Raw genomic sequence first — 26,364 nt, 5'->3', positions numbered from 1 at the left:
CTGAACATTTTTAAATTAATGCAGACTTTGATTTTGGCTCACCGTATATGAATAATTAAAACTAAGTTTGTATATTAATTTTACTTTTTTTTGACCTAAATGGCTTTCTCGAAATTTTGTTCTGACGTTGCTTACGAATTAACTTACGTAACGAACTTCTATATTCGTATGTTTTTACTACGTATATTAGGGATTTCGCCCCCCCCCTAGTCAATACCTCACTCTTTACGCTTAAGTTTGGATTTTGTTCGAATCACAATTCCCTGAATCACAAAGGCAGGTTAATTAGAATAGATAGCTCTTTGAAAGTACTGAGAATAAGTTTGAGAATAAGTTTATTTAACAAACAAAATACATGAATAAATGATTTTCTAAACTGGCCGACGGGGAGCAGGGCTCGATGTGTCGGCCAAAAACATAAAAAAAAAAAAATTGCCGAAATAACAAATTAAGCATATCAATAATGAAAAAAAGACACACATGGTAGGAGATAACAGAGGAGGCCACCCCAGCGCGAGAACACCACAACAAATTTCATACTAAAATCCAAATTCACCAATCCCAACATCCAGGCAAAGAACAATTTTTGAAATATGTTTTTTCAAAGAAAATCGGCTCTTGAAACTTGGGGACGCATCTATTAAATTAAATATTTTTGCAATACGAGGGATCTGGTATCTGATTGAAAATCTAGCTCTTTCAGATTTAATTGGGAGAAGGCGATACTTCTTGGAGCGGACGTGGTGGGCAGGAGAAATGGGAGTCTCAATTATACCCAGACCATGGAAATAATTTGCCGAAGATTGGATATCATAATACCACATTGCTGTATGCAGGTCTTTCAGTTCTTTGAGATTAAGTATATTGAGAAAAAGATATAAAGTTTGGGTTTCTGAAAGATTTTGAAGCCTCACTGGGCGATGAACAAAAGTACCCAGGATTCTAACTGCCTTATTTTGAATTATCTGAAGAGGTTGGAGATGGACCATAAATGTGTTGAGGTATATTTCAAGGCAATATTTAAGATATGATTCAATTAGAGAATGATATAAAATTTTAAGGATGGAAAAAGGAAATACATGTTTCAATCTATGAAGACAACCTAAGTTATGGGCAAGTTTCAATCTCAAATAATCAGAATGCTTACGGAAAGATAAAAGCTCATCAAGAATAATCCCAAGGTAGCTCCATGCAAAATCATGAATTCAGTTTTAGAAAAGTTCGGAGCCAAGTAGTTACATGCAAACCATTTATTCAAAGAATTCATTGCTGTCACCATTTTCTCAGCCAACAAAGATGGGGTTTTAGCTTTTACTGTCACCGCCGTATCATCTGCAAAAATTACTGCTAAACTGCTATCTTGGGGTAAACACCTCGAAAGGTCATTTATATAAATCAAAAATAGTAATGGCCCTAATACTGATCCCTGGGGGACTCCAACATCATCAATAACAATATGGCTTGACAGGTGCCCAGTAATTTCTACCTAAATTTTTCGACCATGCAGGTAAGATTTTATTAGATCAAGGCCTTTACCTCTAATACCTGCATTATTAATTTTCTTCAAAAAAAATTTCATGGGTTAGCCTATCAAATGCCTTTTTTATACCATAGAAAAGAGTAAATACATGATTTTCATCATTTAATTAATCATTATTCTCCAAGATAAGCGCTGCAATAGCTTGTTCAGTAGAATGACCCGCCCTGAATCCAAACTGATTTTTAGTAAATAAATTCCTTTTATCAAAATACGAGACAATTCTTTTTTGAATAGTTTTTTCAATAACCTTAGATATAGGGGAAAGAATAGCTATTGGGTGATAGTTACCTATATTTGTCTTATCACCTTTCTTATGAATTGGAATAACTCGTGCAGATTTCCATACTTCCGGAAAGATCCCTGATGACATAGATGCATTTAAAATATGAAGCAACGGGACGTGAATTTCACGTGCAAGTTCTTTCAGAATATTTTTGGAGAGCACATCTAGACCTAGAGAATTACCACTATTTAGATTCATAATTACTTTCTGTAACTCACCGAGAGTGACAGGGGCCAGGAACATACTGGAATTACCGGATGGCGGGAGATATTCTTTATATGAATGAGATGGAGATTCAGGGGATTCCAGTTCAACGGTAGAACTAATATGAGAAAAATAATGACTAAAATATTCTGCAACAACATCCTTCTCCTTCAACTCAGCACCGTTTTCATTTTTGATCCATTCAGGGTGTTGATTTTTAATATTGTTTCCATTTATTTTCTTAACTAATTTTTATGTAGTACTAGGTGAATCAGATTTTTGAAATGCAACTTCATAGTAAATTTTTTTTCTTGTTCTGTGAGTTTTAACTAGCAAATTTTTATAATTTCTGAATACCTGTATATTATGAGCTGAGGGGTATTTAATTTTTATCTTATACAGTCTATTTTTTTCCTTGATAGATTTTAGAAGTGATGGACTTATCCAAGGTTGTTTGGGTGAGGTTCTTTTCCGGTGCGTAGTTTTAAATGGGCAATGAAGATATGTTGGGGTCATTCTCGTTAATAACTTCACTCCATCCTACATCGCTAATGTGGTAAAGCTTTCTAATTTAGTTAATTATTAATTTAGTAAAAATATATAAGACGCAAATATGAAGTTTTGAAATACCACTTTTTGTTAAGATAAGGAACACATCCTGCCAAGTTCTGTTTAACGGGAAATTGAGAAATTACCACTTCCTAGCGATTACGTGGGAAGGTGTGGTTGATAAAAATGTATAAAAGATACATTTTTATGGGAAGGGGTGATCTGATACTATCTTTATGCCGGATTGACCTTTGGTCCGTTGTTTTTAGAAATATCTCGGAATCTTGTCTTATCATTGTAAGTGTCTAAGTATCTTATTTTATATTATTGTAGTTTCGGAGACTTGTGGTCTACTTGGGACAGCCAGTCCCAGTAGAATATCTATATCTGTTATTATTATATGTTAAATGAATAAAAATATTGTATTTTAGACAACCTCTCTACGATCTACCTTTAGCCCTCAAACATACCCAGTTGGTACGCCTCATTAGTTCGGTCATAGCCTAAGGCACGCTACCAAAGTTTAATTACCTTAGGGCCAGAGTTTATCTCCCCTGTAAAGGGAGAATAAAGGCATCTACAACTAAAACACCCAAATACAATAAAATACACATTACAACAACTTTACAACGACTGGTGGTCGCTAGAAAAACTGGGTCGAGAAGGCTAGATAAAAATAGTAGATTGAAATAAGATGGCTTTACCTGAGGAAAAAATGACTTCCCTATCAACAGTACTTGAAATTGCAAAAATTATACCAGAATACGCGGGAAATTCAGATGTAGATGAGTTTATAGAAAAATTGAAAATTTTTGAAGAACTAACTGAACCGTTAGAGGATTACGTCAAAGAGCAATGCATTGCAGCCAGACTAAAGGGAGGCACCTTTAAACATTTTGAGATAAATAAGGAAAAAGAGCCCAAGAACATCAGTACTCTAAGTGAATCTTTTAAAACAAGATTCATAGAGACAAGCATCTCCGAGAGGTTAAGAACAGAGGTAGTCACATTCAATGCCTCAACTAGTATCAGGGAATGTGCCGACAAAATTTGTAGATCGGTGTGTTTACAATTAGAGAAAGGCGGAAATGACGAGACAGTACAGAAAGTACAACTATATACTTTTACCCAAGGGTTACCAAAAAAGTTATTAAGACTAATATTATCGCGGAAACCTGAAAATTTAGAGCAGGCTATACTACTAGTCGAAACAGAGGTAAAAACTGACGGCTATGAAAAAGTTTGACCAGATGTCAATAAATAACACAGGAGCCTTTGAGGAGTGAGCTTTGAGGAGCCGAATCCTGAACCAAACAGGCGCGACGGAGGCCGAGGGTTGCCGTCTAGGGAAATAGCTGACAGACTCCACGACCTTGAGCGATTAGCAGCTAATAACTATAGAAAATATGGGCACCCTCCTCCACCAAAGACAGATATTTGGGGAACCAACAAGGACAGATCAAAAATATTTAGAAGTAACCAGGAAACAAACAAACAATTTAAGAAAAAATTGAATTGCTATTACTGTAACAGACCAAGCCACTATCCAGAAGATTGCTGGCATAGAATACGCAAAGAAGGCCAGACGTACAAGAGAGAACATTAGTTCAGTACGCAGGGGGGCAGAACTTTGGAAAAGTAGATAACTGATAATGCGTGGTAAACGCCTAATAATATTTCTGAATTTAAGAGTAGAAGGCAAACGGTTAGCAACACTCAGGGTCAGAATAGCAACTCTGAAGAAAACTGGGATAATCCCAGCAACTTTTGGCCAAACAGTGGGCATTTAAACGGAGAAACCAGCCTGTAAGGGTCGTCAGAGCTGTTTCCTTACAAAGACCCCTCTATAGTCTAGAATCTTGTGATACAAATGCAAATAATAACAGTCTACCGATTCTGCGTTGTTTTAAAATTGTGGGTTTTCAAAATTTACCATGTTTACTAGATACAGGAGCATGTAAATCATTAATTCGAGACGAAGCTTTTAAGAGGTTTCCTCTTAGTGTCAAAAATCGCGTAAGCAGATGCCAGAATACCCTGATATCAGTGAAAGGGCACAAGCTGACAATCTTGGCAGAATGTGTATGGAAATTTAGTACTAGGGATAAAAAAACAACAGTAAAGGAGATAATATGCAAGGGTCTACCCTTTCCTTTTTTTAAAGGAGTATATGCCATCAGAAAACATATGACCATATGGGAACCCATATCTTATAACCAAATCTTAAGTCCAGAACTTGAAACTCCCAGGAAAAAGTAGGGGGAACTTAATAGCTACAGAAACGTTTTGAATTATAACCTAAACATACATAGGCAAATTACAGTGGAAGGGGAAACGAAAGCTCACTTTCTTGTAACATTAATTGCAAAGTAAAAATGGTTAAAACGAAGGATGTCATCATAGGAGGATACGCCGTAAGAGAATACCCAATGATTTTTGGGGGAAATCAGGTTATAAACATTGAAAATGGTATAACATATTTAAAACTATCAAATCTAAGTAATAATAAAATAAAACTGAACCAGGTAGAGCTTGAATCAGTAGAAAACATTTCAAATTCGGAAATAAAATCTATAAACAGTCCAGAATTAAGCGTAAACTTCACTAGCCACGAAAATGTATCCTCATTAAAACCGCAACCGCAAGAAAAGCATGGAATGTCGAAAATAGATTTTTTGCAACAATTTGATTTAAAACATTTTCCGAAAAACGCATAAACTAGGATGGAAAGTATTTTTTTGCATTTTAAATGGATTTTTGCAAGACACAAAGTGGGTTAGGGATTAATTCACTTAATCACGCACAAGATATCAACAGAGGGCCCTGAAATAAAAAAATCACCATATAAAACACCTTATCATTTAAAATAATGGCTAGAAAGCCAAATAAAAGAAATGGAAGATCAGGGAATGATTAAAGAAAGAGTGAGTGATTGGTGTTTTCCACTAGTAATAACCATGAAAACAGATAACACCTGGAGTTTATACATTTACTGTAGAGCATTGAATGCCATCACGGTTAAAGACGTTATGAAGTTGCAAGGAATTGATACGATTTTAGATGTATTAGTAGGCTCAAAATATCTAACTAGTTTTGACTTAATTGCAGGGTATTGGCAAATCGCTTTAGATGCAGAAACAAAGCACAAGGCTACAGTAATCTTAGACAATTGAAAAACATTCACCCTTGAACGTATGCCTTTTGGCCTATCGTTTAGTCCAAATTGTTTTCGTCAACTAATGAATTTGGTGTTGAAGGATAACAACCCAGGAAGAAAAAGAGATACTTTGGCTTATTTATATGAGGTTACTTTGTTTAATAAGAATCTGGAAGACCACTTGGTTGGACTTAGAAAAATACTGGAAAATTTTGAAAAAGCAGGCTTAAAATTAAAACCAGAAAAGTTAAAAATAGTATTACCAAAATTAGTTTTTCTTGGACATCTGATAAATCAAGGTACTGTTTCACCAAATCAAGAAAAATTTACAGTCATAGAAAATTTAGAGCCTCCTAAAGATAAAAAAAGCTGCAGATCAGTTTGTGGTTTGTTAAGCTATTTCCGATAATACCTTGAACAATATGTAACAATAGCACAACCTTTGACAAACCTTTTGAAAAAATCAGGTCAATTTGGATGTACAGTGGCCACAAAAAAATCACTAAATGAAACAAAAAGGAAACTATTAATGGCACCAATACTTAAACCACCGGATTTGTCACAAGACTTCTGTTTGCAAACAGATGCTTCGGGGTACGGTATAGGGGCCATATTATTAAACATAAATTCTGAAGGAGTAGAATCAATAGACCGATACGCGAGCAGGTCACTGTCGGAGGCAGAAAAAAAAATACTCGACAGTCGAAAGGGAGTGTTTGGCAGTTGTAGTTTTTACAGAATATTTTCGACAATTTTTACTTGGAAAAACATACATTTTACGCGTGGACCAAAAATCATTAATTTAGCTACAAAAGATGCAAAATACTTCAGCCTGGCTGACACGGTGGATACTACGTCTGAAAGCATATTCATATACCCCAATGTATATTAAGGGCCGTACAAACATTTACCAGACTATTTGTCACGAAATCCAGATACAGAAGGAAATTTATTAATAACCATCCAAAACGAACTGGAAGGGACAGGAATACTGTCTAATGAAAATATTTCGAATCATCCAGACAAAGATGATTTTTGTTTAGCAATGAAATCCTTCTTATCAATAGGAACGGAATTGCCAGAGCGCTTTAAACATTTTTTAAAAGACTTAGATCATTTTGATCTTGACGAAAGTAACAATATTTTGGTAAGATAGCATAGACCATCGCAAGAATATAGAAAAAAAGTCTTTAAAATTATTCCAGTAATTCCAAAATCTCTGGAAGGAGAAATTTTACAGATGGTACATGCAACAATTGGCTGTCAAATGGTAGAAGCAAAAACTATGGGGAAACTGAAAGGAAATTTTTATTTTCTAAAAGTTTTCTCAAAAGTAAAGGCTTACGTACAAGGCTTCTAAGCGTGTGCCAAACAAACGTGACCCTCAAACACCACTAGGGCCGACTCAAGTCTATGCACTGCCGCTTCAGTCTTAGGAGGAATTATTTAAATACTTACTTGGGGAATAGGTGGAAGTATACGAGTTTCCTCAAAAGGGAACAGGTTGGTGCTAATCGTAGTCGACCATTTAAACTCGTATTTATACGCTTTTCCAATTAAAGATGAAAAGACAAAAGCCATCGCGAAAGTTTTGGTCAATCGCCTATTTCTGGAACACGGGATTTTCCCTAGAGTTTTACTTAGCGACAATGGGCCATGTTTTAGAGCCAAAATAAGTAGACGAAATTACAGAATATCTGGATGTTAAACGATGGTTTACCTCGTCTTACATGGCAGCAGCTAATGGGAAGGTTGAACGTAAGCATAGGGAATTAGATTACATGCTAGCAATACATGAAAGAGAAGAAAATGAAAGTTGGGATTAACGATTACAATTTGTAGTCCTTGCAATACATATGGGTATTTCACGTTCCTTAAAAGAAACGCCATTTGCAACATATAAGAGATCCCAGAATTTGTTTAGACAAATTTGTTTACAACTTAGACGAATATAAGCAAGAAATGGTGATGCGAATGAAAAAACCTATGGAACAAGTTAAAGACAATCTGGAAGATGCGAAAACAGAACAAAAAGAAAAATATGACCGAACAAGCAAAAATAAAACAGATTACCGTTTAGGAGACTTGGTTTATGTGTACAAGACTAACCTGGAAGGAACAAAAAAGTTAAAACCAAAATGGGATGGGCCCTAAAGGATTATAAAAATTCTACAAAATAACTTAACATATGTTCTAAAGCCTCAGTATAAGGAAAAGGAAGAAGTAGTACACCATAATAGAATAAAAAAGGGATATTTTCCAAAACCGTGGAAAACAGAACCTATTCTTTCAGACGAAGAAATAGAGCAAACAGTTTCACCAGTATATATCAGAAGACCATATGAATTTTATGACCTTTTTAATGACCACAAAGGTTGGGAGGAGTGGAAGGAGTATTAAGCCCAGTCTTGGCTACAAACAAGAGAAAAAGGGAAATATTCGATGCTCATCGGATACTAGTGATGAAGAACATCAAACACAAAATAAGGGTTTAAAATGATGATAAACCAAAGGTAAAATCCAACAGAGGAAGAAAAATTAGAAGGAACCAATGAATTATCTGATCTTTCATACATTAGACTCCTCTACAGTCTTAACGCAAAAATGGCTTTTGGAACAAACGCCATCTACCAGACGCGAGCTAACAGAATGTGACACTGATAATTCTTCTACAGAAACCGATATCACTAAACCTGGGCCATCGTCAAGAAAATCCTCTTTAAGAGAGAAACTATGGAGAAAAGTAAAGAAACCAGAGAGGCAGCAAGAAGTCCCTTTGTCAGCAGCACAAGTAGCTAAAACACTTATGAAAATGGCAAAACATCAGGAGAAACAAAGGTTAAAGATATTTGACGAGGCAACAAAACCGCGCTCGAATTCAGAGCCTTGTAAACCTCACTATAGAGACCACGAAAAAACTTGCAAATATTATAAAGAAGAAAACCAAAAATTTGGGGTCCAAAACTCGGACCAGGAAACGGAGAAAGGCAGAACAAGCGTAGCCCCTAGCAGATTAGTATTTGAATAAAACAATAATAACGGAAAAAAAATAATAAATAAAAATAAAACGAGTAATAAGCCTCTAAAAAACTATCTATATTTTCTTTTTTTAATCGGTATATAAATAAAATCAAAGTTTTCCTCTCAATATATATCGCCATTAAAAAAAACAAAAAAAAAAAAAAAAAAATATTACAATCCCGTAGAAAAGAAATTCAAAGATTTTTAGCCTAAATACTCGTAAGATTCCTAGAAAAGAAATAAGCTCCAATCTGAAGTGACATCATGGCTTCCTGCAAAAATCTTGTTTCCGATACGAGATAAAACTTCGCGAACGGTGTAATGTACAAGACTTGTCAAAACGAAATAGGCTTCGTTTCATAAAAGAAATTAATAAGGCCACGTAACTTTTAAATAGGTGTTGTGAAACTAATTAAATTATACATACTTAGAATCAGCATTAAAAAGCAATTCTTTTGATATGTATATTGAAAAAAAGTATTTTGAGAGGATAATAAAAAAAAGTTTTTGAAGAATTTTTAAATTATTATAATGGGAAAAACAGCAAGAGTTTAAATTAAGTCGACTACATGTACAAGCTAGCTGTAATCTTATTATAATTAGTTATAGTCTAATAGAATATTTTTTTATTAGTTACAAATGGTAAAAAGAAAAAAATTTCTTTAAAGAAGCGGTATAAAGGTTTAAGCAACACTTAGAATAAGCTTAGACAGCAAAACGAGTGAAAAGCAATATAAAAATAAATTATAACCTAAAAACTTAAGAGGAGGTAAAACAACGACAAAATCCATTAAAAATCAGCCAAAAGTTAACCCCAGCATCAAAAGCAAACCACAGTAGTTCAAGATAATAATTTTAACTCTAGCGATGTTTTGGATCTAAGAAAACGAACCGGCTGAGAATAATCTTAGTTTAATCCATTAGTTTTCATCTGTGCCAACCCAACCCCCCGAATCCAAATCCGTCGAACCCTAACACAAACTAAACGGTATCCACTTTTTCTTTGAAAGTAAAATATAGCTCTACACAACTAAAGAAAAGTCACAGTAATGAACATAAATCCATTCTTGTAATTCTCCCAGATTCAAGCTTATCAATAAACCACAGATAATGAGCACCGAATTCAAAGTTATTTAGCCTTGCAACGGAGTTATTATCTCTCTTTCTTTGGCAAATAAAATAGTAATTAAAGCTGGGATGAAATTGGCAACCAGTATATCGTAAAAATTGCTTTTCAAGGAAGAAATGAGAACTAGCAAATGCGGGGCAAAATGTAATTAAAAGTGTTCTAAAAAAATTAGCTGAAAAACTACAGTACTTTTCTAACACAAAAACTTTCGGAAGAAAAAATTTAAATAATTTCAAAAAATACAGGTTGCAAAAATTAGACACCCCCCGAACCTCTTAAAAATATGGAGATAATGAATTTGACCATAGAAGGGCAATCAGCATAAAAACTTGTTAACGGTTTTTGAAAAATATGTGAAACATATAAATATAGGCTTAGGAAAGACCTTTTTTATTGAAAAAGCGTAAAAAGACTTGAAAAAACCCTTAGGCTCCATTGAAATAACGAATAAAAAAAGGGGAAAGGTTCAAGTTGAAAATATAGACAAACGGAATTAAAAGGAAAAGAAACTGAATGGAGTCAGTTAAACTCTGTTATACACACTTATTGAACTTGCTGAACAAAACAAGGATAAAAATTTACTAAATAAATACAAAATGAGTAGCATTCATGCTGAAGAGCTGTGTGCCTTGATTACTGTGTGTTATGTGTGTTACATATTACTTACGCCATGAAGGCCAGGCATTTTTTCTGCAGAAAGGCTACATTTATGATAAAAGAATAGCCCAAGACAAAATTGTGGCAACAAATCAAAAAGTGTGGCAATACTATAAGTTATTAATTATTGTGTTTGTAGGTTCATAATGGTCCTTGTAGTGGTAGCTGACGACAAAAGGACCTGGAAACGTTATAAGGAGCTACCAGAAGGCAACCCTGGTAAGCAAACCTTCATAGTAAAGGCAATAGACATTTTATAATGGAATAATAGTTATAAGGTGAACACCAAAAAAAAAAAAAATTTAACTTATCAGATCCAAGCTGTGAAAGAAGCCTTAACCCAAAAAGACATTAAAGCTGAAAAAAGAGAGATCACAGACAAAAACGTTATAAAACTGTCTGAAGTACCTAGAAATTCGAAAAGAATTGAAAAGCTCAAAAGTCTGAATAAACAAACAGGCATATAGTAAGCTAATGACATTTAATGAAACAAGTGGGTTCGAAATAGAACCAAATTGGTAAAACAAAGATAAAAAAAATGTATGTAGTCGTATATGGAAAAGTTTTATAGTGGTAACAAATGTTGTTGAGAAAATATATACAATTATAAATGTATTTTAAAAACTCTTTATAAATATGGAATTGTTATCATATACGAAAAAAATTTTAAATATGTAAATTTTGATAGCAAAATCATGCTATATGAACTATTAGCCCTTAAATAGAGGCTAATCATACTTATCAGTTATAGTGCATAAATCTATTTGTTGGAGTTGCTTTTGTTTTGTAAATATTTTAATGGCAGTTAATCATATAAAAGTCTTGACGGAATTATTTAAAAGTTGTACAAAGAATAAATATTGCAGTGATTAAATAAATTATTAGGGTACATAATTATTATTTGTTTTAAACAATTAAGTATCAGCTCAACTTCGGTTAATACATATATATATATATATATATATATATATATATATATATATATATATATATATATATATATATATATATATATATATATATATATATATATATATATATATATATATATATATATATATATATATATATATATATATATATATATAATATATATATATATATATATATATATATATATATATATATATATATATATATATATATATATATATATATATATATATATATATATATATATATATATATATATATATATATATATATATATATATATATATATATATATATATATAACCTAAACTATCCATGTAAATATAGTGAATTAAATGTTGAGTATTTGTGTTTTTTATTTTTATATTATTCAAGAAGTATTCTACATTAATACTTCATAAGCAATTAACAAAATAATAATTGGAATTAAGTCCAATGCTAATCTATACCGTGTATTATTTTTTTAATGCTTTAAGTTTTAAACAGTTGTTAAATATCCTATCTGGTTTTGCGAATTAAAAAAAAATACTTGTGTAAGCTATTACACAATGCATGTATATATATATATATATGTATATATATATATATATATATATATATATATATATATATATATATATATATATATATATATATATATATATATATATATATATATATATATATATATATATATATATATATATATATATATATATATATATATACTATGTTTTTATCAACTTTAAGTTTTAACTAGTGATTTAATGTTATATGTAAATGTTTGACCTCTAGTCAACGTATTAATAATTTTTATTGTAAAATAATCAGCTTAGTATTAAGTTTGAAAGAATAATCCAGCAAGAAACATAATGTTTCGATTTAAGCGGGATATTATTTTTGGAGTAATTAAAAGAGAGAAAAGTAAATAAAAGTAATTAAACTTTAAGAAATTGAGTGTTTTATTTCTACTATATATGTAAAACTATATGCTTTTATATGTATTCTAATGTGTATATTTATTTTAGATACAGGCTAAGCTATTTTTTTGGAAATCAAATTTTTCGTAGCATCCTTTCGGATCCATTTTTTTTTCAATCATATTTTGACACATTTTTGGAAAGTAAAAATTTTGAAGCCACTTAAAATATATCCTGATACTATCATCTCATACCATCAGAAACCAAACCATACTTGATCAACTGATAATTGGAAACTATAGCAGTAATAAAGACTTTACTACAAGTTCATCAAAAGTGAGATATCATCAGAACTTAATTTAGACTTAGATAATGTGCTACCTAGCCCAAATGGTTGGAAATATGTGAAAATGTTTTGTGCTGGAAGAATATGTGAAAAGTAAAGAATCAATAATGTTATATGTAATTTACCAAAGGTAATTTTAAAACGAAAAATAAACGGTATATCAACCATATCACACAGATATATTAAATTTTTAATGGAAAATAAATTTAAACTCAAATAATTCATAAGCTTTTCTAATATAACTTGAAATCTAATTTAAGCAAAACCACAAATATGATGATTAAGCCGCCTGGGGTCAAGTTAAAACAGAAGATGCATATGAAGAAGGATAAAAGAGTAATTTTCAGTCCTAGAGACAGAGAAAAAGAGAAACAAGGATGAATTTCAAATTGAAATCCTTCGACAAAAAAGAACATGGCCTTTATTGGACCAGAAACATAACCCTAAGGAAACCCATTGAGGGTAGATGCACATAATAACCCAAAGATGGCAGCATAATAGCTGTAAAGAAAATTAAGTTGTTTTTAAAGTAAAATATTGAGAATTGGGACAATTCTTCTTTAAATGGGTAGTATTGTGGTAAAGCTTTCTAATTTAGTTAATTATTAATTTAGTAGAAATATATAAGACGCAAATATGAAGTTTTGAAATACCACTTTTATTAAGATAAGGAACATATCCTGCCAAGTTCTGTTTAACGGGAAATTGAGAAATTACCACTTCCTAGCGATTACGTGGGAAAGTGTGGTTGATAAAAATGTATAAAAGATACATTTTATCGGAAGGGGTGACTGATACTACTTTTAGGCCGGACTGACCTCTGGTCCGTTGTTTTTAGAAATATCTCGGAATCTTGTCTTATCATTGTAAGTGTCTAAGTATCTTATTTTATATTATTGTAGTTTCGGAGACTTGTGGTCTACTTGGGAGAGCCAGTCCCAGTAGAATATCTATATCTGTTATTATTATATGTTAAATGAATAAAAATATTGTATTTTAGACAATCTCTCTACGATCTACCTTTAGCCCTCGAACATACCCAGTTGGTACGCCTCGTTAGTTCGGTAATACCCTAAGGCACGCTACCAAAGTTTAATTACCTTAGGGCCAGAGTTTATCTCCCCTATAAAGGGAGAATAAAGGCATCTACGACTACAACCCCCAAATACTATAAAATACAACACTTCACAACAACTTCACAACGCTAAGATTAGATTTCAATTCATTCAGATTTGCATGTGAAAAGTTTCTACTCTTCATATGATTTTCTTGATTGACTATCTTTTGCACTTTGAAATCAGACATTAAAATACAATGATCAGATGTATCCTCCATAACCACGAATGTAGCCTCACAAGGATAAGGTGCAAAAATATTATCAATCAGAGAAAAAGAAGAATTTGTTATGCGCGTCGGAATAAAACATACTGGGTTCATACCATGAGAAAGGTTACATTCCAAAAACTGAAGAACATGTCGGTCGATTCCTTGCTATCTAGATGGGAGACATCCCATTAAATCAATATTGAAGTCCCCAAGGATTAAAAATGGCATTCGAAGATTTGATATCACACTTAACATATTTTCAAATTTATCAATAAAATCCTCCTTATTTGATGAGGGAGGACGATAAATTACAGCACTTAAAAGTTCATCATTTTTTGGTAGAAAACGTTCAACAATACAGCTTTCGAAAATCATCTCTATATTCAAATCTAAAAATTCATCTTTCAGTCGTGCCGGAATATAATTTTTAACCAGTATTGCTAAACCACCTTGCTTTTGTTGAGTTCTACTTACGTGAAAAAATTGGGAATCACTAATATTAATTTTTTTTGCCGAAATTTCGTCTAAAAATGTTTCACAAACTCCAAAAATATCCGTACCAGATTCAAATAAAAAATTTTTAATTGCAGCTTGCCCGCTCCTCCATCCACGACAGTTCCAAAAAGATATTCTCCTCATATTTGGGTTTTTATGAACTATTTCATGAGAAAACAATATATTTATTTGGGGGGACTAAAAAAGAATTTAAAATTTCATTATTATCAAGGGCTAGGGGCGTTTGGAATACATTACTAAAAAGGGCTGAATTTCTTTCTAATTCCTTCAGCCTAGATGTAGGGATCTCGTGAACTTGACTAACCATTATCATGTACTGATCTCACGCCAAAGAGTACCCCCCATGCCTCTCCCACAAAAAATTACAAACACTAAAACTCACACTAAATAGATTCTAATCATAATAATATCACCCAAATACATCAAACCGCACAGAACCCACCACATTTTTTATTTCAACCTAAATACATATCGAACACTTATACTCACATTATTTAACAAAACTAATCCACTATCATATCAACACAATCAGTCTTAAAAAAAATCATGTATCCATATTTGCGATTCGACCACCATGTTTCCTTTCAAGGTCAGTAATTAGAGCGAAACCTTCACTAACTGTTAGTCGTTCCATCTCGCCGCTTGATAACTAGGAAGGGGGGTACACCTTTCGACAACCAAGAGTCAATTCCAAAATCGTGCAATATTAATTTCATAAGAAGCAACCTCTTTCGAACTTCACGAACAGACTTTGGCGCATCATCCTTCAGATATATTTTCTCGAATCCTCCAATTTTTTTGTTTTTCTGTTTCTTGGGGTTCTTCAAAATCTCATTCCTGATTAACCTCGATGGCAATTCAAATTTCAAGAATTTGGCATTTTCCCTGAAATCCACCAACTTAACTGGGCTTGGGGCTGGGAGATCAAGGCCTTCAATAACAACTTTAGACAGTAATTCCTGTGCTCTTATTTCATCTTGAACTTTCACATTCCACATCACTAAATTTTTATCATTTTCATTACTTTCCAATTTCATCAGAGTAATCGACATATTGTCGATATGTGATTTAAGCGCTATATTTTCCTCCGCTAACACACCTATTTGATTTTTGAAGCTTGCCATCTCTAATTCAACATTCTGAACACGCGGTATCAGCTGCGCCACTTCTTTACTCGATTCAGAAACAATTTCTTCCAATTTTTTTTACATTATCTTCAATTGCTTTGATGTTAGATTTCAATGATTCTAAGGTGGCAGTATTTCCTTGTACTGTTTCTAAAATCAAACTGATACTTTCTGCTAAAGAATTTATAGAAATTTCATCACCTTGACTCGTTGCCGTAGACGCAGACACGTTTAGAGATTCTTCCATTTTCTTCTTTCTCTTTCCCATCCTTTAGAAACTTACCCAAATTCAAATATCAAAGTTCATAAGCTCAGCTCAGAGCAGACTAATTTATCACGGTTAACATCAATTGTTCAACTAGACCAATTCATTCACTTGTAATAGGTCCTGGAACGAAGAGCTCTTACTCCGTTGAATGCATTCAGGTACTGAAAAAAAAACTTTAGCGTAAAGAGCGAGGTATTGACTAGGGGGCGAACCTACTCATATACGTAATACTTTCTGTTCGTTTTAAGTTTTGATGCTAATACTTACTTCCAATTGAAAATTTTTTTTTATTTAATTTCTGATCGTTTTTTAAATAATGTTGGGAAATCTGGCACCCCCTTCATAGAAATGTCCCTTCCCCCAAGGGCACATCCTCCATGGAAATATCCTCCCCCCGTAACACCCTCGTCCGACCCTCCCCCTCCCCACCCGAAAAAATACCTCCTGAAATCGTCTATATACTTCTCATTAACCAATACAATATGTAAACAATGGGCAAAGTTCATAACTTGCAGCCCTTCCCCCGTAACTGTGGGGCATTAAGTTATCATCAAAGACATATTTATTAGATTTTCGACTATGCTGAACAAAAGGGCTATCTCAAATTTTGATTGGGTGACTTCGGGAGAAAAATGAGCGTGGGAGGGGGCCAAGTCGCCCTCAAATTTTTTAGTCACTTAAAAAGGACACTATAACTTTTAATTTTCGTTCGAAATAGCACTCGCACGATATTCTAGGACTACTGGATAGATGCGATCACACCTGGGGGAAGAAAACAAACAAATAAACACGCATCCGTGATCTTTTTTCTGGCAAAAAGTACAAAATTCCACATTTTACAGATAGGAGCTTGAAACTTCTATAGCACGGTTTTCTGATACGCTGAATCTGACGATGTGATTTTTATTAAAGTTCTATGACTTTTAGGGGTTGTTTCCCCATTTTTTCGAAAATAAGCCAAATTTTCTCAGGTGCTTAACTTTTGAGGGATAAGATCGAACTTGATGAATTTATATATTTGAAATCAGCATAAAAATCTGATTCTTTTGATGTATCTAATGGTATTAAAATTCCGTTTTTTATAGTTTTGGTTACTATTGAGCCGGGTCGCTCCTACGTACAGTTCGTTACCACGAACTGTTTGATTACCGTGAAATAAAAATTTGGTTAGTACAATTGGGAAAATAAGGTAAAATTGGTAAAATAAGGTACTCCCTAGGAAATACAGGTTAAGATTGGTGTTTTAGAGTTGTACTGTAGCTACAAGACCAGTTGAGCATTTCTTTTTAAGCATCACTTACGTATTTTAATGTAATTTTTTAATGATTCCGATTTCCTGGGCTCTAAAAAGGTAATGCCCCTTCATCTAGAGTTTCATCAATTTAATTAACTGTCTAGTTTACCCCTTTAGTAATCTTGTACCTAGGGTAATACCTCAATACTTGGACAGTGCCTGATTTCAGACATCTATTTTGTAAAAAAAAAATGAATTATGCAAAAATAAAATAAAGAAATCACACTTGCCATTATTTGGGAGTAAAATCATATTAGGAAATTTTTTCCACATTTACACCTAAGAAATGTTACCCTAACAGCCTTGCATATTTAAATACTCGCATGCAGCCACATTCCTCATATCATATACATGCTATTCTTGATTCATTTATAAAACTACCGAATACGATTAAAAAAGAGATTTGTAACACTTTGATGACATTGATTAACTAAGTACTGGATCATAAGAGCGGAACATTTAGTCACTTTCAAAGTCATTAAGACAGTCTTCAACAGGATTTGCTCGCAAATCTAGCTCCTCTCCCTGAGACTTAGATTCTGATTCAGAAGACCGTGCTAGTTCTGAAGTCCCACCCCCGCCCCCTTAACGAAAGTCCTGGATACGTCCCTCAGGATTATATATCAATTTCTACCTCCACCCTCCACTCGTTTCTCCTTTAGAGCTAATTCTGTATTTATCTGAAGATTCTTTCAAACAACTGCCGAAACACAAGGACCGTTAAACTAGAATAAAATTTTTTTTAGACAATCATTCGGTAACAACTCATTTGGTAGCAATTCGTTAAAAAGCAGGATAAATCTTTGAAAAGGGCTATTGAGGATATTGATTCTGCTTTGGCCCTCCGCATTGTTGAAAGTCCAGATCATGTAGTTCTTTTTGATGAGGCAACTTTAATATATGAAGCAAATGGCTCCCCACATTCTTTTAGGAGGCAATTGAAATTTTAAGAGACCTTGCTTTTAATAGAGACACTGGAGGTATTCCTTCAAACCAATTTATAATAACTTAAAATTAAAGGATTCAAATAAAGTTTTACTTCAGTTTAAATTAAGATTATGTGTCCACACTTTTAATGAAAACTAGGTCAGTAGACAAGCTAAGTCAATCACTTAGCAGAGAATTCTCGCCCAATCTAATTGGCGAATAGTCTTTTATTTACTTTGGCTTGTTTTTTTTTTGGTTTGCTTGATTCAGTTTTCTTCTACTCAGTTAGAGCTAATTCTCCAAAAGATTAGTTCTCCTTTTTTTAGCATTGAAGACGACTAGGCGGAAGTCCCTGACGAAATATCTGCCTCTATCATTTTTGCTTCTTTTTTGTCCGCTGGCTGACATCACCCTCATTTTTCTCAGCTATTTAATTTTTTTTCTTGTTTGTCACATGTCAATTCTGCTTCTAGCCCTTTCTGTCTTTAAAAGTACTAATACAATTTTATTTCAGTTAGTATTTCACCATTTTAAAATTATAATTACCGGTACTATAATACACTTTATCGTTGTAATAACAAGAGACCTAAGTCAAACAGACCGCCTTTAAATCCTGAAACACAGCTATACACAAAACAAAACCATATTCAATCTTTTTTTGACAGCATCTTCGCGCTTTTGTGCTCTAAAATTTATAGAATTATAGAAAAATTAAAAATTATAGAATTTTGTGCTCTAAAAAATATAAAATTATAAGGCTTCGTTAAATATGTCAGTAAAATATGTAAGATACTGGTAAAATACGTGAAATACTGGTGAAATAGGTAAAATACGTTATTTACTTAAATTACGTAAAATAGGTAGAATACCAATTATACGGGGGTCCGTAAGATTACGATACAATACGTAAAATACCCAATTTTACTGTCATCAAAATTACCTGTACAACACAAAATGGATCTTACTCTAGTTTGTCTCTGCGTATGAAATAATGGTGGGGTCTTTTGCGGGTCTTTTTTCTTAAGAGAATAAGTTTTTTTATTTATGTAGTGGTCTCCTATACTCCAAATCACGACCTCATGGCTTTACTAAGGCAACGTTTTGGACGACGAAAAGTTTAGACTCATAGCTCTTTACTAAGACAGTGCATTTTCGTTGACTACGATGAATCTATATAAAGTAGATAAGACTTTTCCCACCGCCTGAATAATAATGAACAATAATGAACATCGCCTGATTATTTAGAGAGAAATTCTATTTTTTTCTAACTACTTTAGTTTACCTAAGATTAGAATATTAGAAGCCAGGATAATGACAGTGGTCCAGTTAGTTAGAAAGAAATTTCATTTCTTTCTAACTAATTTAGTTTACCTGAAATTAGAATATTAGAAGCCAGGATACTGACAGTGGTCAAGTATAGCTCCGAGACGAGGACGCTTCGAAAGACTGAGAATGATTTTAAAATGTTTTCTAGAGGAATTTTCGATAGATAGTCTGAGATACTCGTTTGACAGACCGTATATCAAGCAATAAACTGTTGAAAAATGCGGCTTGATCCCACTCTCTAGACTGCAATGAAAGAAACGTTAAGATCCATCTTTGGCCACACTAAAAGCAGATTGTTCCCGAATGGTGTGAGTAGTGGCCTTACAAATGGCTTTGAGGAAAAATAAAACTTACTGGGAGGGGTAAAGAGTGAAGCTTTGAACAGATTAGGATAAAGGGGGAGTGACCACAGGCCTGGGATGGGGTCACATGCCGTTTGGTGTTGTAATGAGTTTTTCATTAGTAGTAGTTAATTCTGTTTCGCCAGGGAAATGAAAAACTCGCTGGAAATCGTAAATCTTCGTTTTAATATTTGAAATTTTGTTTTAGCACACTGCGCCACAGCACCGACAGTTTTTAAGTTATGAGGGCTATGGACATGGTTCTCTGTATCAAAGGGAAAAGCAGCATCAAAAAAGTAAAGCTGAGAAAGCGACAGAAAATGTATTCCTGCATCGAATGAAAAAAGCTGGTATGCTGGATGAAAACTCACTTGTTGCTGCTGAATCAAAGGAGGCAAAAAAGATCAAAACGAGGTAAGTGAATTTGATTAGCTTTTCTATATAGCTCATTTTTCTTACTTACTATGTGCATCGTTATAACGGTATTAAGTAAGTGTTTATTTCTAAGTTTAGTGTTTATTTGAAGATTAGATAAGATTTTATTAATGCAATAGCTGAGAATACAGGGAGGAAGAACAAGAAGCAAAACAAAAACAAAAGTTGAAAAAAAGAGATAAAAGGAGAAAATAAAAATTAGAAAGAAAGTAAAAGAAGAAAATGTAAATGCTTTTACTTTTATTACTTTAATAAATCAAATAATAAAAACATTTTGATTACTAAATATTAGTATATGTATATTAAACTGACAATGCACATTCATTTGTATTTTTTCAGTAAAGTGCAAATTTTGTTCTGGTCTTGGGAAGGCATAGGGGTTTTGTGCCCAACTTATGTTAATTTCTGCTCGGTTTAATTTTGACTCGGTTATTTATTGTAATTTCTGTTGGTTTTAGGGTTCATTTATTTATCGATGCTGATTTGTGGTAGTTTCACGCTTGGTAGATTATTTGATTTTATTTTTGCTCATTTTTTGTTTAATGTAGTTCTTTAATTTTCTTTGAAAAACTTATTTTGTGGAAAAAGTTTTTTAAATTAATTTCTGTTCGTTTTATATTGACATAGTCTTTTAAGGAGAAAAGAAAATTCTACTTTAAATCTTTTCTTTTATAAGACTTTATAGTTTGGCCTGCTATTTGTATGCTGGAGAAAAATTTTCAGCAATTTTTAACTACATACCTCCTTTTAAACGCAAATAGTACTGTTTAATTTAGTTTCATACCTCCTCTAGTTAACCTGAAATGGAAAACATGATACCATTTGCAAAAAATCTGTTTACTTTCTTTAATAGCTTGGATACACTTACGCTGTTTTGATTTGGTTAAATTTTAAGAGCAGAAGTAGCCCTGAAAGTTTGAACATAATACCCTCAGTCGTTCTTGGGATACTGCTGAGATGCCTTATAGGGAATTAGCGTTGACACAGTGCATTGTGATTTAATCTTAAGGTAACATTTAGTTTTTAAACATAATGGGCAAATGGGAGGGTGGGTGTGGGAGGGTAGGAGTGGGAGGGGGATTAGTAGCCCTTCAATCACTTTCGACTTTTAAAAAGGGCATCAGCCCTTTCTATTTTCAATCGAATGAGCCCTTTTTGAAGTTCCCACGACAACTCCTTTGATACGAGGTGCCCTGGTCTAAACAACAAGAACAACAAAAAATAATATGTTATACCCACTTCAATCTTAAATATAAAAATGACAAGCCTTCCAATCACCTCCGACTGTTTAAAAGGGAACCAGACCTTTTGAGTTGCAAACAAATGAGCTCTTTTGAAATCGACAACGTTTTTTATAAATATCTCGTATGCCCCCAGGTCATAAATTACCACTCTTACCCTAAGGGCTGTTAGGGTGGTTGTCATCCTTTAAGACCGAATTTCCACACCTTTCAAATACGTTAAATAAAAGTGGCCATCTCAAAATTTTGATTGGATGTATTTGGGGAAATGGTGGGCGTGAGAGGGGTGGTAGTCAATCTCCAATAACTTTCAACAATTAAAAATGGCCCTAGCCCTTTCAATTTCCAATCAAATGAGCCTTTTCGAAGTTTCTATGACAAAAAGTTCAATAAAAATCGTATATGCCTCCAGGGCATAAATTATAACCCTTGCCCTGAGTGCTGGGGGGGGGTGTCACTCTCAAAGACCTAATTTCCAGAACTTTCTACTACGTTGAACAAAACGGCTATCTGACAATTTTGATTGGATGTGTTTGGAGGAATGGTGGGCGTGAGAGGGGGGTAATTTACTCCCCAATCACTTTCGACTATTGCAAAGGGCACTAGCCCTCTCAATTTTCAATTGAATGAGCCCCTTTTGAAGTGTTACGACAGCTCTATATATAAAAACCTTATATGCCCCCAGGGCAGTACTTACAATCTTGCCTTTGGGGCTATGGGGGGTTTGTCATCCTTAAATACATAATTTCCAGAACTTTCAACTACGTTGAACAAAATGGCTATCTCTAAACTTTGATTGATTGTTTTTGGGGAAATGGTGGACGTAAGAGGGGGGTTAATTACTCTCCACTCACTTTCGACTATTAAAAGGGCAATTATAATTTCCAATCAAATGAGCCCTTTTTGAACTTTCTATAACAACTTTCTATATAAAGTTTAGATGCCCCCAGGGTATAACTTACAAACCTTGCCCTGAGGGCACTGAGGGGGTTATCATCCTAAAAGACCTAATTTCAAGAACTCAACTACATTGAACAAAATAGATATTTCAAATTTTGATTGGATGTGTTTGGGAAAATGGTGGGCGTGAGAGGGGCTTTAGTCGCTCTCCAATCACTTTCAACTATTAAAAAAGGTACTACCCTTTCAGTTTCCAATTGAATGAGCCCTTTTGAAGTTTCTATGCTTTCAATAAAAACCTTATATGCCCCCAGGGCATAACTTATAACCCTTACCCTGACGACTGTGGGGGGGGGAGTTTCCTGCTCAAAGGTATAATTTCCTGAACTTTGAACGTCGTGGGACAAATTGGCTATCTCAAAGTTTTTATTGAATATATTTGGGGAAATGGTGGACATGGAAGGGGTGTTAGTTGCCTTCCAATCACTTTCGACTATTAAAAAGGGCACTAGCCATTTCAATTTCCAATTGAATGAGCCCTTTTGAAATTTCTATGCTTTCAATAAAAACCTTATATGACCCCAGGGAATAACTTACAACCCTTGCCTTGAGGGCTGTGGGGGGGGGGGAGGGGTTGTCTTCCGCAAACACCTAATTTTCAGGACTATCAACTACGTTGAATAAAATTGCTATTTAAAAATTTGATTGGACGTGTTTGGGTAAGAGATGGGCGTGAGAGGTGGGCTAGTTGCCCTCAAATCACTTTCGATTATTAAAAAGGGCACTATTCCTTTGAATTTTCAATCAAATGAACCCTTTTTCAAGTTTCTATGACAAAAATTTCAATAAAAACCTTATATGTCCCCAGGGCATAACTTATATCCCTTGCTCTGAAGACTGTGGGGGGAGCATCCTGCTGAAAGATGTAATTTCCTGAACTTTGAACTACGTGGAACAAAATCGCTATCTCAAAATCTTTATTGGATGTGTTTGGGGAAATGGTGGGCGTAGAAGGGGTGTTAGTTGCTTTGCAATCACTTTCGACTATTAAAAAGGGCACTGGCCCTTTCAATTTCCAATCGAATGAGCCCTTTTTGAAGTTTCTACGACAACGCTTTCTAAAAAAACCTTATATGCCCCCTGGGCATAGCTTACAACACTTGCCCTGAGGGATGTGTGGGGGGGGGGTTGTCATCCTCAAAGACTTAATTTTCAGAACTTAAAACTGCGTGGAATAAAATCTAAAAGTTTTGATTTGATGTGTTTGGGGAAAAGGTGGACGTGCGAGGCTGGTTAGTTGCCCTCTAATCACTTTTGACTATTAAAAATGGCACTAGCCCTTTGCATTTCCAATCGAATGAGCCTTTTTTAAATGCCCCCAGGGCATAACTTACAACCCTTGCCGTAAGACCTGTGGGTGACTGTCCTCCTCAGAAACATAATTTCTATCTGGAAATCAACTACGCTGAACAAAATGGCTATCTAAAAATTTTGATTGGATGTGTTTCTGGAAATGGTGGGCGTGGAAGGGGTGTTAGTCGCCTTTCAATCATACAACCTTATATGTCCCCAGGGCATAACTTACAACCCTTGCACTGAGGGCTCTTAAGGGGGTTATAATCCTAAAAGACCTAAATTAAAGAAATTTCAACTAGGTTGAACACAATGGATATCTCTTAATTTTTATTGAATGTGTTTGGGAAAATGGGGGGCATGAGAGGGGCGTTAGTCACAATCCAATAACTTTCAACTATTACAAAAGGCACTAGCCCTTTCAATTTCCAATTGAATAAGCCCTTTTGAAGTTTCTACGACAACGCTTTCAATATAAACTTTATATGCCGCCAGGGCCTAACTTACAACCCTAGCCCTGAGAGCTGTGGGGGGAGGGGTTGTCATTCTTAAAGACCTAATTTCCAAAACTTTCAACTACGTTGAATAAAATGGATATCTAAAAGTTTTGATTGGATGTGTTTGGGGAAAAGGTGGGCGTGAGAGGGGGTTAGTTGCCCTCAAATCACTTTCGACTATTAAAAATGGTACTAGCCCTTTGAATTTCAAATCGAATGAGCCCTTTTTTAAGCTTCTACGATAAAGATTTCAATAAAAACCTTGTTTAATATCGTCTGTGTCGCCCCGAATCTTTCCATGCCCACAATTGTAGATCTCAGTTAAGTGGTGATTATATTCTAGTTACGTTTTCAGACGACAGTACCCTTGGTAATGCTTTCATATCGGATCCTGTGATCTGTATTAAGATTATTTCGAACTGTTTTGTTCAAAATAGTAATTCTGTGGTTCGATGCCAACTGCCTGGCATTAGATTTTTCTAAGTCTAACTTCCTGAGTTCTTAGCGAATTTCTCAGGGTTGCCCACTACTGTCATAAATTAATGTTTCAATGGGCTGTCTAAGTAGCCCTACCGATCGTTCAGCTTGCTTCCTCGGTATTCTTTTTGATGAGAATCTTTCCATCAGGCATCATATAAGTCAAATTAAAATGAAGATATCGAGGAATCTCGTAATTCTTAGAAAGCTTACACAGATCCTTCCTGGGTCGATTCTAAAAATTTAATTCAGTTTAAATTTAAATAAATTTACACAGTTTAATTCAGTCTTGCGTTTTTTATTGTATAACTGTATACCTGAAAGACTGAGGACCTTGCGGCCAACCCCATTCCCACTTGAGGAGTGGCGCCCCTCGAGGAAATTATACCCTAGTAAACAACCCAACGTTCGCACGGGATTCTGATTAATGGACAATTCTTCTGGGCTTGGTCTGTTTTGACGGGCATTCTCGGCCTAAAAAACCTCTTTCTAGCTAATGTATCTACTATGACCTGCCTCCCCGTAGTAGCATAATATTTGTAGGCATGATTATGTAATGAGTCGGAGGTAATAGGCTTGAGACTATCTGTGCAGGATTTCGACTCATGTTGATAGAAGAGCATCGCCAGGTACTGAAAACCATGTTGTGACCAAGATGGGCCAGGATTGCACAAAGCCTGCATTCATACGGGAGCTCTCAGGGACTTCTTGCTGTCCGGTCCTAAGTCCCAGTGCAGGATGGGGTGATCCCCATCCTTCACTGGTATTCGAGAGCATTGCTTTTCCTGAGCCAAAATATTTTCAATGATTCAAAGAACAAGAAAATTGGAACTTGGATTGTTACGACATTAACAAATGACCATCGTATCGAAATTTTGACAGGCGAATCGAACTGGACTTATTAGGAGTTTCGGAAACTCATATCCCAGGGGTACGAAGTATGAAATTAGGTGATATAAAATTTGTTTACTCAGGCAGGAAGGATTGAGTACATAAACAGGGAGTAAGGTTCATTATAAATAAGGAAGCTGCTAAGTCTTGTTTAGGCTGGGAAGGTATTAATAATAGAATACTAATTGCTCGTTTTATTACTAAAAAGTTCAGGGTATCAGTTACAGTTGTATACGCCCCTGTAGAACCGACTGACATAGATACTAGTGATTAAGAGAATGTGCTAAACCAAGATAGAGTTGCAGGAAAAGATATAGAGGAAAAAGAAAGAGTTTGTAATAACTTGGATATATGAATGAAGATTTGTTTTGTGAAGAAGGATTAGCGACAGTACTAAAAGGATTAGAAAATAATAAGGCTACAGATGATGATAGTGTGGTAAATAAGTTTCTTAAATATGGTGGCTCTGAGGTTAGAAATAAGTTACTGAAGATTATAAATATGATTTTTGAAAAAGAAGAAGTACCGAACAATTTTAGTAAAACCTAAAGAAAGGTGATAAGAGTGAGTGTGGTAATTTTCGAGGCATTAGTCTGGTCTCTGTAGGTAGGATATTACTTAGTAATACGACTGAGAAATGTTATAGACACAGTCTTAAGAGAAGAACAGTGCGGTTTTAGAAAAGGTAGAAGATGTACCGACTAAATTTTCACTCTTAGATTAATAA

General features: G+C 34.2%; 1 protein-coding gene across 3 annotated transcripts in view; it reads left to right on the top strand.

Moving 5' to 3' along the window:
* LOC148951587 (dnaJ homolog subfamily C member 28-like) overlaps nucleotides 1–26,364 on the top strand; it is a 151,919-nt gene that overhangs the window by 48,144 nt on the left and 77,411 nt on the right. For all 3 annotated transcript variants that reach the window (XM_089090353.1, XM_089090352.1, XM_089090354.1), the window contains exon 4: nucleotides 20,052–20,257. In XM_089090353.1, coding sequence (XP_088946479.1) covers nucleotides 20,052–20,257 — 206 coding nt within the window. The remainder of the gene's footprint in view (nucleotides 1–20,051; nucleotides 20,258–26,364) is intronic.

The sequence above is a fragment of the Artemia sp. Qi Xiang Cuo genome, chromosome 6 (genome assembly GCF_049724085.1).
Source record: "Artemia sp. Qi Xiang Cuo chromosome 6, ASM4972408v1, whole genome shotgun sequence".
Taxonomy (NCBI): Eukaryota; Metazoa; Arthropoda; class Branchiopoda; order Anostraca; family Artemiidae; genus Artemia; species Artemia sp. Qi Xiang Cuo.
The sequence above is the reverse complement of the archived record's forward strand: the minus strand, read 5'-3'. Positions and strand labels throughout refer to the sequence as shown.